This window comes from Lycorma delicatula, chromosome 2, assembly GCF_047948215.1.
Source record: "Lycorma delicatula isolate Av1 chromosome 2, ASM4794821v1, whole genome shotgun sequence".
In the NCBI taxonomy this organism is placed as follows: domain Eukaryota; kingdom Metazoa; phylum Arthropoda; class Insecta; order Hemiptera; family Fulgoridae; genus Lycorma; species Lycorma delicatula.
In genome coordinates this window covers 12,483,318-12,499,683 of record NC_134456.1, presented here as the reverse complement: position 1 = coordinate 12,499,683, position 16,366 = coordinate 12,483,318, and the positions used below count along the sequence as shown (strand labels likewise).

At 31.5% G+C, this 16,366-nt stretch overlaps 1 protein-coding gene across 3 annotated transcripts in view; it reads right to left on the bottom strand.

The window, feature by feature from the left end:
- LOC142320467 (proton-coupled amino acid transporter-like protein pathetic) overlaps positions 1–16,366 on the bottom strand; it is a 182,134-nt gene that overhangs the window by 70,175 nt on the left and 95,593 nt on the right. For all 3 annotated transcript variants that reach the window (XM_075358278.1, XM_075358277.1, XM_075358276.1), the window contains one exon: positions 861–1,025. In XM_075358278.1, the coding sequence (XP_075214393.1) occupies positions 861–949 (89 nt within the window). In that variant the 5' untranslated portion in view covers positions 950–1,025. The remainder of the gene's footprint in view (positions 1–860; positions 1,026–16,366) is intronic.

Below are 16,366 nucleotides of genomic sequence, written 5' to 3'. Positions count from 1 at the left end.
ACATAAGAACTTCAGATTTTGCCTCAAAGAACCTTTTGATATGATAAAATAACACGCCAAACTTCAACAAAATCTGTGCGACAGTTTTTGCACTATAATTTTGTACCCAGATTTTTTAAAAAATGTGATTTTTCCAAATTGTGAAGAGTTTGAAATAAAGTCTCTAGATGCTTGTAAATTTAATCAAATATAAAAGAGCACTCAAAATGTTAAATGCAATTGGGCTTTTAGAACAAAAAAACCCCACCGGGTTGATCAAAAGGTAAACTCGTCGTCGTAAATCAGCTGATTTCGAAGTTGAAGTTCTCAGGTTCAAATCCTATTACAGGTAGTTTGTTTTTATTCGGATTAAATACTAGATCATAGATACCGGTGTACTTTAGTGATTGGATTTCAATTAACCACAATTCTCAGGAATGATCGGCCTGGGTTTATTAAAGACCACATATTTACCGGTACAGTTACATTTCACTAATAAGTCGCCAATTACTTTAATAGTTGATGCGACTATAAATAAAGATATTTAAAGAAAAAAAACATTCAAAATATTAATAAAAGTTTTTTTTTAATTAGACAATCTTTTTAATATTATTTTCTTCAGATCGATTGCAATCAAATAAGGTTTATAAATAATTGGGTCATGTTAATTGTATCATTCTTGTTTTAAAAGTGAGAATTTTTTTTATATCGGTTTTAAATTCCACCCCGATTATTGAAATTTTTACCTTACTACAAATGTCATTAAAAATATCTGTTAAATAAAATTAGAGTAGATTTAAAAAATATCAATGAATAGACTATTATAAAATAAAATCACACACATAGACATATTCTATACAGTATTAAAATAAATTTCTTACGTGCTTGATGTATTAAATTCGTCTATGCTTCCATTTGACTGAGATATTGTGATGGTTCGTGTTGTTTTCTGTTGATCCATGGTTGTCATATTATTTATGAACTCTGTTTAGATTGAATTCCTTATTTTTGCGTTGAATTTTTTACGCCTTCGCTCATTATTTCTCCTGTGAAAATAAAATAGCATATAGTGTTTATTTTTATTTTACGTGCAAGAGTATATGTGGATTTTTATAAATAATAATCTTATAGTAACTTGTCAATTCAGAATATCAGTTTTTTTTTGTTGTTTATTAGTAATTATTTCTACGAATACTATAAAAATAGAAAGGATAAACGAGTTTACTTGTCTGGGAACAATTTTTTTTTAAGGATGGGAGAACGGTTAAAGAAATAAGTACAAGAGTACAGAAGGCAAATGGGTTTTATCAGTGTGTAAGAACTCCGGTCTGGAAGAAGGAGGTACGTTTGCGATGTAAGAGAGATACGTATAAAGCCTACTTTATGTCAATTTTTACTTACGCGGTAGAATCCTGGCCGGGTGGCAGAAATATGAAGGGTCGAGTACAGGCAGCAGAAATTAAATTCAAGAGAAGCATGCTAAAGACGACAAGAAGGGGTAAAGAGTAGAATGTTTAGAGAGAAACTGAAATTGGAAAGCCTCGTCAAATCAGTTGGAAGATCAAAGCTCAGGTGGTTTGGGCGTATTGAAAGGATGGATGAGGAAAGATTATCAGACAGGATGCTGCATGCAGAGGAAATAAGTAGAAGACCAACGGGTAGACCAAGAAGAAAATGGATAAATACGATGATGTAGGAAGTGCGCAAGAGAGGGGATGGGGTAAGAGTAATGGAAGAGAGATGGTTCATGGATCGAGTTAGGTGGAGAAATTTTGTTGAACCGGAGGAAAAACTTGGATTAAAGGGAACCCAAAATGACGATTTCTTAAATATGGAAAATTCTGCTTCCTACAGATTAACCAATAATTTTGATGTATTTTTAATTTCGATTAAAATAAATCAATTAATGTATTAATTACTATTTCTTTAATAATTATGAAATTTTAATTTAAAAAAATAGTTTATCATAATGTTATAATTATTCTTTTTTATTATAAAATCGTGTATGAAATATTTCATTATGCTTTAGAAACGAAACCTTCACTATGAAACAGATGCAAAATGGGGCACAAATCATATCTTATCTTACCTCGATATTATTTAAATTGATACGTTTTATTGAGTAAAATTATTAATTCCTAGTGAGGGGCATGTTAAACACATATTGTTTTTGTTTTTAAAGTATGATATCTCTGTACCAGTTAGTGAGAAAACAATCAAATTCTTCCCGTAGAAAATTATCTTCATAATGTTTATATGTGTAATAATGGACTCGAAGTAACTTAATGTCTATCAGATAAAAGTAATCGTGGTAATGCGATGTAACGTGTTGCTGATATGAGATCGGATTAAAAAAGGTTCATGGGATCAAAATAACCAGCCATACGTCTCTACAAACGATTGTTTTACTGCTGGTTAAAATAGTAGAGAAGTGCGAAATTTTACTTGGATGAGTTTAGAATGAATGAACATAAGATAAAAGGCGGGAGAAATTATCTGTGTATGTTTTGCGCAAAATCTGTCTTAAGAAATCAAAGGAAAATTTATCTGTAGAAATACGTAATTCTTGTTTCAAGGACCTAAATATAATGTTGAATACTTGTAGCAATGGGTTTTCGGTAGTATATATCACATGAAAAATAACATTATATATGCTGTTAAGCAGGACGTAGACCAGAAAGTAGATGTTATTCATAATTTATTGTAGCAGGTAATCTTATTATCCGGTGTGAATTTCAGATATACGACGGTAAAATACTTGGAGAACTTCATAAATTTTCATTAAGTGCACTCAACCGGATAGTTAAGTAAATATGGGGGGGGGGGGAGGTTACAAAGTATCGAAATAGAAAGAGGGCGGTTTGAAGAGGGCACTGTTAGATTTCTATTTATACAAATACTTGTTGCCTCATCGAAACGAAACCAAAACAACGAATAATTTAAAGCAATATTGGAAGATATAAAACAATTATGGCTACCAAATTACGCTAGGTTACGTGTTGTAGTATAAATTTTATATTCTTCAAAATAGGTTTTCAACGTTTTACTTCCTTGTACGAAGTAAAGGAAGTACTGTGACCGCGAAAAATTTCGGTTTTCAGATTTCAACGAAAATATCCATTTTGACCATCTCTGAATCCATTTTAACTAGTCTCGGCGTAACGTCTGTACGTACATATGTATCTCGTATAACTCAAAAAACGATTAGCCGTAGGATGTTGAATTTTTGGATTTAGGACTGTTGTAACATCTAGTTGTGCACCTCCGCCTTTTATTGCATTTGACTGAACCTAAAGTGTGCAGAAAATCCCAAAATCCAAACAAAATTGGATTTTGGACTTTTTATTAATTGCAGTAATAAGCCCCCATTGAGAGCTTTTCAACGATATATCATAAATGGTACTTATTTTCATCGGTTCCATAGTTATTGACAAATGAAATTTTAATTAATGAAATACTTGGACCTTAGAAGAGGAAGGCACATCGGTTCGAATCCGACTTCATATACATATACTTTTTTTAATTTTTTTTTTTAATTTAAATATATTGATTTATTAATAATTATTAACCTCTGATTGTAAAAAAATATTTACAATAAATAATAATTCAATAAAATACAAAAATTTCCAAAGTTATTAATGAAATAAAAATTTATGTACTTTTCATTAAAAAAAAAAAAAATGTGTAAATGTAATTTAATAGGCGTACAAGGAAGTCATATGGAGCCAACATCAGATTTTTTAATTTCATTTAACTCTACAATTATGGAGTAACATTGAAGTCATAAGAATAAACTATAGAGAAATTAACAGAAGCGTCATGGTTTGCGAAAAGCATTGAAATACACAATTATATGGGATTGTTAACCGTTCGAGAGGAGATATGGAGATTCAATACAAGATATGAATAAACATGTAAACTGGCTGACGGTTAACAATCTGGATAACAGCGAGAACGTTAGGCGCCTATGTCGACTGCAAATTAGATCTGTAAGTTCTCCGAGATATGAGAGGAGTCAGCTACCCTATGATATTTAGCATCGTAAAAATTCATTTCGTTTCGCCACTTACTTTTGTTGGTTCTTTCATTTGTTTCACTTTTTCTTTGCGTGATGATTGATATGACTATTGTTTTTTTAAATTTTCTTTGCTTTTTATATTTTGAACTTTATCAATCTTCTTTGGACTCATTTTTGTATTATTTATGTTTAATATATATTTCATATATATAATATGTACATTTTCATATCTGTACATATACAGTTCTTTGAGGGATTTCAATGGATACCCTCTCTACAAGTTTTTTTTTTTTGTATTCATATTTACTTATTTTCTGGTAAGTTGGAACCGATTGTAAATTAAACTCTGCGGCAAAAAAAACACGCTTATTTCTGTTGTTGTTTTTTTTTTTTTTATTATTGCTACTTATTTTTATATGGAATTAAAATTTGTAATTTCCTAGGCAAGGTGTCGTTAATTAATTTATTTCAATGAGGATTTTCAAAAACAAAATTTTTTTTATGAGAAATTTAGTTTATTAAAAGTGTATTTTGTTTTATTATTCCGTTCTCAGCACAAGCTATTTCTTTCTCTTGCCTGTCACTAAACTAGAGTCAAGCTTAATACTTGAATCTAACACTACGCTAATACTTTTATTTGAATAAAGTTTTCTCTCATTACTTCTAGAACCATAAATACAGTATTTTATTCGAAGGCTGCTTTCTAATACTCATTTCATTAACTGAAAATGCCTACAGTTTGTAATAATAATAATAATAATAAAAACAAGAAGAAGTAACATTTAAAAGAATTTATAGATCATTGTATAAAACAATTTAATTTTCCTTAATGCTTCTATCAGACGGAATAAATCACCCATAGTCATAAGTAGTCGTGCTCTAATCCCTGAATTACAGCGATAATAATTGATGATACATATAGTTTGAAGTTATGAAGTTATCTTTATAAGCCTTTTGATTTTCTGATGCAATTTTTATAATAAACAGTATGAAAACAAAAATCATTTATTATTCTAATCAGTTTAATAATTAAAGTAATTCCTTATTAATTATACGTAATAATTACTAATTATTACGCTTTCTATCTATTAATTAATTTTCCCCTCTCCACCGAATCGGATTCCACAGTGAAGCATAACAAAATCCGGGGGAGTGTTCTTTTATAAGCCGGCCGGATCTTATCTACTAATGCCTGCCTCTAACCTCCCAGAATAGGGTTGGTTACCAGGCCCGACTATGTCGTTCCTGTTCCCCCACCCTAGGAGCCGGAACTCGGTATTTATGCCTTTTGCCTCATACGAGAACACCCAAAGGACCATTCCCGCCGGGACTACGTCTTTTCTACAAGAGGACGAAAGAGTCCCCGCGCCTCATCACTGCTACCCGTCTGCGCATGTACAAACGAATATCACCTCAGCAGGGAGATGTCCCTCAACCCTTTATTACCTTCATTACCCTAGCAGCCCTATCCTTTTGTTGAACGATCCGTGTGATAAAGTCAGATATAGCACGGAATTCGCCAATATACGGCCCACGATACTCTCCGCCGTAAGTGGCCCAGTAATCAACTAAAATTGCAAGCGCTCACTGTCCCAGGTCCGACAGGCGAACACGATATGCTCCGGGTTGTCGAGCTCCCCGCAGGATAAACAAAAGGGGTCATCAGCCCGCTGTCGTGTATTCAAATATACCCGGAACACGACGTGGCCAGACAGGAACTGGGTCAACCGAAAGATCTCGCCAAACCCACGGCTGATTCGTGGTTTTACCTGTGAAATCGGTCGGTGACTCCACCGCGCGGTGAAGGAACGATCCCAACAAGCCGATCTTGCATCTCAGCCTTACCAGCCCCTTGGAGTATTAATTAGTATTAAGCGATAATTTATCAACTGATATTACTGTATTTTATTTTGTTTTATTTTAATTTACAAAGTAATTTATCAACCATCAAATTAATCTTTAGTTTATCATTTTATAATGTGTTTTGCTACAATAAATATTTTATGCTGATAAAATTTTGGCAAAATTAATGTTTATCGTTCTTTTATTAGAAAAATAACAAAAATATTACTAAATTTTAAATAATAATAATTTTTGTAATAACTTAATTTCACAAAGAGATTACAATAGATACAGATCCTGTACTTATAATAAGTTCTTAAGTTTTCATAAGTTGTTTTAGTTTGTATTATCTGGGTTATAATACAATTAATATACTTAAACATCATTTTTTTCCTATCTAACCCCCGTTAGGTATTGCTTCAGAGGATGAGATGAACGATTTGTAGTGTGTGTGAAAATGCCATACCTGACCGGGATTCGAACTCGGGACTTCCAGATGAAAGGCCGAGACCCCTAATTTAATTTATTAAAAATGTTATCTCGTCGTTACCTTTATTATTATTATTATTAGTATTCTCTTGTTGCTTTCTATTACGTTTACGTCAGTTTTACTACCATTAAACATCTGTAACGTTACTTCATTTGTTTTCTTATAATCCACTCTTTAATAGAATTTTTAAAATCTTTGTCTTATTCAGTTATCGATAAAAATTTGCAATCAATTTTTTTATTTACCTCATGTCTGCCCGATATCACATCACTCTGTATTTGTAATCGGTAAATTCAGCGTAATAAATTAGGAACTTCAATATATTTATTTATTTTTAGTATTCATGTGCTATACGGTGACGTTTAGGAACTGAGAACTCTATTAAAAAAATCTGCTAACAGACCGGAACTCGGTTAAAAGAATTTTAGTACTTTTTTGTTTTATGCCACCCAAATATTCTTGCCTAAATCAATTAAAAATCACTCAAAAATAATTATTATGTTTGAAAAAAAAAATATTTAGTTGAGAAAAAGGTAAAAAAGATTTTTTCAATTTTTGAAAAGATTTTTTTTTTGTCAAAAATGTTTTTTCGATTTTTTTCTAATTCTTTTGTAGTAGGGAATACAATGATTTTTTTTTGTATATTTTACTTTGCTCAGCAGTAAATAAACATAATAATAGTATCAAATGATAATTCCGTATCTTGTAACCATGTATTATTGCGTAAACCAATTTCTTATCGACAAGTTCATCTTTTCCATAGCCATCTATCACATCCATTTAAATTCAATTTCATTAGATGTACTCATTCAATATAACCATTTATATTTAATTATTTTATAAATATAATTTAACCAAAATTAATCTACGCTCGCTTACCTTGACTAATTAACACAGTAATGTTTTGGGTATTTAAAAAATAAATTCAGTAATTATTGCAATTATTTATTATTTAAATAATCAAAATATTACTGTTAATTAGTCGACGTTAGTGAACAAAGCGAGCGTTGACCTACGCTCGCTTTGTTTTGTTATATTATATCTATAATTATAAGCAATAATGCTTATAACATTTTGAATTGATTTGGGCAAGAATTTTTGTGTGGCATAAAACGAAAAAGTACCAGAATTTTTAATGCATCTTTATATATGTGTATGTTTGTGTGCGTGTGAGTGTGTGTGATTTAATAAAACAATTTAGTTTACTACTTTTTTTGATAAATATGAAATCATTTATTTGATACAGATACATACAAATATGGTATCAATTCTAAACGTAATAAACTGATCAATTTTTTACATTATTACACAAAGTAATATTATCATCAGCAACAAAATCATAATTTTACACTGTTGCTGATGAAACTAATTTTACATTGATCTTTTACTGTTAAAAAAATAATAAAATAATAATTGAAGGTTAGATTCATGATTATTTTACATTTCGTTGAACTAATAAAATATGAAATCTGATGTTAACAAAATGAGATGTAATCTGACTAGGAGAGATGACTATTTTAGAAGAAAAACTGAGTGTCCTTCAACACAAAAAAAAATCGTTGACCTTAGAAAATTTCCTATCGATTGTGGTTACTACTTTGTTAAATACCGAACTATCTCAAGAACAAATAAACGTTTCCTTTCCTTATTGCAGTTTCGATGAATGAATTTAAACTAGCAACTAAACCGTCTTGTTTTTTTTTTTAATTTTTACAGCGCGTTTATCAAACCCCCTTTCAATCTACACTTCAGTCGGTAAATATTATTACTAAAGAAAACAAACCACGAGCAAATGCGTCTAGAATCAACTAGTGATAAAAATTAGTTGATACAGGAACACAGAGAATTGAAAATAATGTACGAAGCATCTGTGACAATGAGAGAATTTTTCCAGTCATATAACAATTGGTTTTTTCTGATTTTTTATACTGCTAAAGTTATTTTTTTAGCACCGGTTGTTATACTTTATTAATAACTATTTAGCCTACTTTTAGTTTCCTTAAAACTATTGAATGATTTCTTTTTTTCTGAGCGAGCGAAGGGAGATCCTCCCTTTTTTACTTCCTTGTACGAAGTTTAGAAAGTATAGTAATAGCGAAAAATTTCGGTTTTCAGATTTCAACGGACCATCCCTGAATCCATTTTACTAGTTTCAGCGTGACGTCTGTACGTACGTACGTATGTATCTCGCATAACTGAAAAACGATTAGGCGTAGGATGTTGAAATTTTGGATTTGGGACTGTTGTAACATCTAATTGTGCACCTCCCCTTTTCATTGCAATCGACTGGACTAAAAATATCAAAAAAACCCAAAAATCGAAAACCTTTGGATTTTGGACTTTTTGTTAATTGCAGTGGTAAACCCTCATTGAGAGCTTTTCAACGATTATATGGTACTTATTTTCATTGGTTCCATAGTTATAGCCAAATAAAATTTTAATTAATGAAATATTTGGATCTTACAAGAGGAAGGCCCATCGGTTCAAATCCGACTTCATCTCCTTTTATTTAATTTAAATATATTGATTTATAAATAATTATTAACCTCTGATTGTAAAAACGTTTTACAATAAATAATAATTCAATAATAACAATAAAAAAGAATTAAAAAAATGAAAAAAATATGAGAAATGATTAATGAAATAACATTTTATGTACAATTCATTTTAAAAAAAATGTGTTATGTAATTTAATAGCGTACAAGGAAGTCATGTGGTGTCCACATCAGATTTTTTCTGTTTAGCCTCCGAAACCACCGTAAGGTATTACTTCAGAGGATGAATGAGGATGATATGTATGAATATAAATGAAATGTAGTCTTGTTCAGTCTCAGGTCGAACATTTTTGAAATATGTGTTTAATTGAAACCCAACATCAAAGAACACTGCTATTCGTGATCTAGTATTCAAATCCATGTAAAAGTATCTGCCTTTACTAGCATTTTCTTAGAACTCTCGACTTCGAAATTAGCTGATTGAAATGAGATCCTTTCTTTCTTTTTCCTGTTTAGCCGCCGGTAACTACCGTTTAGATGATTCTTCAGAGGATGAATGAGGATATCAGGTGTAACTATAGATATCAGGTGTAACAAGGAGAAGTTAGCGAGGGTGCATAGGAGAGGGCTCCTAGATGTGGTGGTCGCGTATAGGACAGTGTCCCATGAAGCCCTTTGTGTTCTCGCCGGAGTACTGCCGATAGACCTCATCGCGAGATATAGAATCGAAAGATCGAAGGGCAGAGCAGATCAAGAGGCCAAAGATGAAGTCAATACTACCTGGCAGGAGAGGTGGAATAATAGCGGTGTGGGTCGCTGGACAGGGCAACTCATCCCGGAGATCGAACCGTGGATAAGAAGAGGTTTTGGCGAGATGGATCACTTTTTAACGCAATTTTTCACCGGGCATGGCTCACTTAATAATTACTTAAATAAAGTAGGAAGGAGAACAGAGGCAATCTGCATGTATTGCGAAGAGATCGACGATGCAGCACATATTTTCTTCATATGTGAAAGATGGGCCGCCCTCAGATTTGACATGGCGATCGTCGGGATGACTCCCGAAGCTATAGTACCTTTTATGACTAGACGGGAATCCAACTGGAAGAAAATAGCGTGTTACACCAGACAGATCTCATCGCAGAAAAACATCGACGAAAGGAGACTGGGTTTTTGATTTAGGCTAGGGAAGGGTGGACAGCCTCAGCGGGGAGGGCCGGCATGCCGAAGTGTGTCGGTTCCAATGAGCCGCTGGGGACTCCTGGGGATATAGTTTAGGGAATAATAGAATAATAAAACACAAGATATAGAGAAAAGACCTCGACACCACATCACGACACTCCAGGTATGGCGTGGTGTCTGAAAGGGGCATATAAAATGAAAGACCTCAAAAAGAGCTACCGGTAGGCCGACCTGCCATGCCAGTATATGGCTGGTAGGCGGGAAGGCCTATTTGAGTATAAAGACACTCCCCTGGGTGGCGTAATACCAACAAGTCGGTCCGGCCCAGGGGAGAAAAAAAAAAAAAAGGATGAATGAGGATGATATATATGAGTGTAAATGAAGTGTAGTCTTGTACATTCTCAGTTTGACCATACCTGAGATGTGTGGTTAATTGAAACCCAACCACCAAAGAACACCGGTATCCACGATCTAGTATTCAAATCTGTGTAAAAATAACAGGCTTTACTAGGACTTGAACGTTGTAATTCTCGACTTCCAAATCAGCAGATTTGGGAACTGCGCGTTAACCACTAGACCAACCCGGTGGGTTGAAGTGAGATCCTGGTTTAAATCTACCATACGTATTTCGTCTGAGTATTTATGTCGCAGTTATAGTCAAACGAATTTTATAATTTTAAAAAAAATTGTCAGAAATCCTGACTTATTATCAGGTATATCGATGTAACTGTAATGATTTTTCATGGAATATTCCGTTTCAAAATAGTGATCTGTAAAATTATTGACATTTGTCCTTACCTACTGAATCAACTCGCATGTGCTCTTACACACTAATAATTTCAATAAACAGCAGGTCTAGATAATTTTGTATTTAATGTAATAAATTAAGGTTTATGATGAAATTGAATTAATCAAACGATAATCAAAATAAATTAAAAAAGCCGACAACACAGTCGGACTTTCCCGCCACGCGTTTTTTTCTGATTCATGGCTTACACATATATACACACACAACTTAATTAAAAATATTTATCTTTTTACTTAAGTACAATATTTTTTGTTTATTTAATTCAGTAATTCCAACTAAAGGGCTTGTACATACCGTATATTTCATTCGCGACCACTAATATACTTTTTCACACTTTAAATATTATCCATTTATTTAATTCTACCGCTCACGTGTGACGTTAAAACCCAGCTGGGTGCCAGAAGCTAAACAGAAAAAGAAAGAGAGACGACTACAGCAGCTGTATGTCAATTCTACGCTAGCGTTCCTTGTGGTGAAAGGGGATACTAATAACACACTGTACCCATTTAGCCAGTAGTTTATTTAGAGAAGTTTTGGAAGTGGAAGTGGGATTTTGCAAAAATTGTTTAATTGTTAATAAATGTGCCTAAGAAAAATAAGACCTTAATTAGGCGAAATCTCGAGATACTGAGGGTGACATTGCTCTACAGCCTCATCCTCTTGACACCCCGAACTCACCACGTACATACGATGATACGGAAATTTTCCAGCCAGTTTTTTGGATTCCTTAGGTGCCAAAACGTAAATATCTTCTGATATGCCAAAATTTGATCGATACCATACTTGTACCTTTTAGAGCTATAGCTCTGATATAGCAATAGGCGGGAAAATAAAAATTGTATTGTCGATTGTAATTGATTGTAAAAGGTTTAAGAAGTGTCAAAAATAATATTTCTCTCTTAGTTATATACTAAAAATTGTTTATGGAAACACCAAACATTACTTACTGATAACTACCGAGAAGGAATGTCCAACATATTTCTTTATTTTTCCTCTTAATGTTACATTATTTCCTTCTTTTTATAAATAAGGTTTCGGAGAGGAAAACCGAAAAATAAAGTTCGGAAAACTACCGTAAGATTTAGAATTAAATAGTGCATTAAGAAAGGCAAGATACATAAAGTAGTAGGAGGACAGTCTCAGAAACAAATACTGTAGGCTTCTATGTAGTACAAATTGTTATACAGTGAAATATCTAAGGAACATTATCTAAGACAGATTGCAATCTGTGGCTGACATCAGGAGCAGATAGCGTTAGGAGGGAAGACCACAGAATTCAGACTGTCAAGATCCGTTTCACCAATTCAGCTTACCTCTCCATCTAAAGAAAAGTGATTTTTTATTTTCTTTAGAATAGAAAAGTCAGTGCACTTTTAGAAAAGAAAAGCAGTAACATCCATTTGAAATGGCCATTTTGAAATGGAAATATTATGAAAAATCTATACACATAAATTATTCCACCTAATAGTATGAAACCTTAAAATTACTCAACCTAAAACGGAAAACATATTGCATTGTAAATTAGAAATACAAAAAGTTCAAATTACAGCGGGACATCTCTTCGATCGATCACTTGATTAAAGCTATCTCGATAGTACGCTTCCAAAAAAAGAAAAAAAATAATAAAAATGTTTTTTGTCATGGTAATAAGATCTACATTTTGAAAGATTTCAACAAAAATGAATTTCTTAAAACATCAAACATTTTTTATTAAGTACATCATTCTCATAATATTTATTAAACGAGGATCAATTATAAAAGGCATAGAAAGAATGAATAAAAAATGATTTATTGCTTATTTCCAGCTATAGTTTAAAATAAAAATACAGAGGTAAATACTTTTGATTTTTTTAAATAATAAAAAAGTTTTGAAATTCAAAGTACTGAGAACAGCAGTTGTTCCAGTCATTTAAGTAACTATGGAATTGGGGTTAAGTAATATTAATTCCTGATTTATCAAATGAAATTATCTATTTTACTCAAATACCTTGGAAGAAAACATTCGTAAAACTGATTTATTTTTATTTTGACCAGTGTAAAAACTTGGTTTATATGCATAAACTTTGTTTTTTGAACAGTATGAAAGATCTAAAAATCTAAAAGTATGGGTTTATAGAAAATACATCTTATTTAGTTATTTCCCTAGTGACATTTACCAACAAATCTATTATTATTTTATCTTGACTATAAAATGAGAAAACTGATTACTCTACTTACCTCTGGTGTGTTTTGATGACAAGCTATTAATTATTACTCAAGTTTACAGTTAGGGAATATTGTGGTGACAATTAATTAATTATTATCAGCTCTGTTTTGCTTACTTGTTTAACGAACCATTAACAATTAATTAATTTCCTGCGCTGATTATTTCAATAAATATTTTACTTATTAGGCAAGATCCTATTTTAACTTTTTACTCTTCTAATCTACTGTAGAATGATAGTATTTTCAAGTGGTATTTTTGGTTAGTCTCTCGAGAACGGGTGTACTGATTTTCAATAATAGATAATTATATAACACTACACAATTTACTCTGAATATAACCGTATTTGAAGAAAATTAAATGCGGGACGAGACATTATTTTCTGTAAAGTAAAATTTAAACTTTTAATTAAAATTTTTTTTTCTGATTTATTTCCTTACATATAATAATTTTTTACTAATATAACTGTAATGTATTGTTACATAACTGTTTTTCATTCTCCGTAGTGGAGTGTGGTAGCGTCTCTGCCTATCATCCAGAAAGTTCTGGATTCAAATCCAGGTTGTCCTTGACACATTTTTCAAACATTACAATTTTCATTTGTTATTATAAAAAAAAAACAACAGATAAATGCCTGCAGAAGTGAAGAAATAAAATAAATAAAGCTAACTTTTTTTTTTACAAAAAAAGAGGACAGAGTTATGCTTTTATATTTAAATATTATTAATTTATTTTACTCTATCATTCACCTGAGACATCACAATGTATCAGTAGTTTAGAGAATTTTTTCGAGTGGGGATGAGATTTTGAAATTTTTTTTTGTAAATATTGTTATATTTTAATTGTTAACAAATGTTCCTAAGAAAAATATGACCTTAATTAGCCAAAATCTTGAGACACTGAGGGTGACCTTGCTCTACAGCCTCACCCCCTTGACCTTTTATGTAGAAAATTAAGTGGCATCAATGTTACATAAGTAGAAGTAATCTGGCCAAGTTTGGTCAAAATCGGTCCAGTAGTTCTGGAGATATAAGGTGATTTAGACACCAACACCAAACACACACGTACATACAAACATTAACATCTGGAAAATTTCCATCCGGTTTTTCGGTTTGTTATGTGTCAAAATTACAAGATCTTGTCAAAACTACATGTGCCCAAATTGGACCGATTACAGTACTTTGCCTTCTAGAACTATAGCTCTGCTGTAGCGCTATCTAGACGGGAAGTAATTGGACGATTTGCTAAATTTGTAAGAAGTAACTTTTTTTTTCATGTATAAAACTTTCTTTTGGTATATTTAAAGCATGATTCTTGTATAAGTTTTTATTTGTTTAAAAATTGTTAGAATGAGGATTGAGCGACTAGTTGGTTTAGTAAATCATCATTCCAGTTTCCAAATGATGTGATCTCAAGTTATATTGCTGGAAAACCAAACTATAATATCATTAATTTTTCATCTTCTTTATTAAATATTTGTTTAGAAAGAACACCTAAGATCGGATTTATTTATTTTAAAATAACATATGTTATTAAATAAACAGGTAATAATTCTAGATTAAATTATAGTTTATGTTTGTTATAACTAATTAATTTTACTAATATTTCAACCCTTTTAAAATCATAGAAGTTTTACCAATTAGCGCAATGGTAAAACCATTGTGGGGTTATATAATTTTGATAAAATCCAATTAACAAAAAAGTACAGTTGTATAGATCAATCAACTTGATAATCTATGAAAAAATAGTTATGACTTTTACAATATATTTTTGATTTCTGAAAAATATATTAATAGTAACATATAAATTAAACAAATATTTTAATAAATACTAACCAAAAAATATATTGAATATTTTTTTTTGTACTGCACAATCTTATTAACACTAAAAAAGTTGTACACAGATTGATACATTAATCCTGTTACGGTTAGGTAATAATATTTCACTGTATATGATTTTATGAAACTGAGACATCATAAAATGTAGGTGTGAGTTAAATAGACTAATTAACGCACTCAAAAATTATTTTTATTTATGAAGAATTCTCCTTAATCTACCATAAAATTAATCTTTATTGCCTACCTGTTCAATAAAAATTTGTTCAATATTATTTTATTGGTTATTGATTATTTTTTTTATAACATTGATATTACCAATATTTTATTTATTTTTGAAATAAATTGCTTCTTTTCAATAATTAAAAATTAGTGATTAAAATTATCAAATATTTTTGAGGGAAATATAAAAATAATTCTATTGTTTTTAAGTTATTAATTTTTTGTTAATAATTTTAAAATTCACATAATTTTTGCCATAATTATTATTCTTTTTCTTCTTCCCCCCTTTCTCATCTCATATATACGCATATACATATATATTTAAAGGTACGACAAGGGGACACTAAAACACTCATGCTCTTCTCAGCCTGCCTCAAGGAGGTATTTGGAAAGCAGTAATGGGAAAAAGAAGGCATACAAATAAATGGCACATCTCTAAACTACCTGAGATTCACAGATGATATAGTTCTCTTCTCACAAGAACCAGAAGAACTATAAAGACACATACAGGAACTGCAGGTGGCTGGTGAACCCTATGGTCTAAAGATGAAATAAAAGAGTCAGGTCATGTTCACATTTGCCAAAAGAAGAAAGATTTCTGTCTCTGGAGAAGAACTCAAACAGGTAGATCATTACATATATCTTGGCCAACAAATGTCAACTAAAGGTTGACAAACAATCAAAACAATCAAAAAAGTTGAACGAGTTAAGCATGGGTGGCAGGCATTCGGGAGACTTAACAATATTTTCAAGAACAAACTCCTCTTTTGCCTTAAAGAGAATGTTTTTGATCAATGTATCCTACCAGTCCTTACCTATGAAAGCAAAACTTGGCCAATAACCATTCAATCATTACAGAAGCTGCAGATGAAACAGAACTATGGAATGATGTGTACTTGAAGTTATCAGACAGGATAGGAAGACCTATGAATGGATCAGAGAACAGATGAAAGTATATGATATCATCATGAGAGTTAAAAAATTAAAATGGTGGTGGGCAGGCCATGCAGCAAGAAGAACTAATAGCAGATGCATAAAATTAACACTTGAATGGTTACCACTAGATGTTAAACACCCACGAAAAAGTCAAAGGTTTGTTGGCTTGATGAAATTTTCAAGTACATTGGACTGATTCGGCAGAAGACACGCTACTGCATTAGTTAGAAACAATATTCCATAATTAAAAACCATTTCCCATTTGGATCTCCAATGAAAACTAAATGAGAAATTGTAGCAACCACTTGCTAGAAAGAAATCAGCAGGAGATAAACAGAAGACATGGGAAAGCTCAT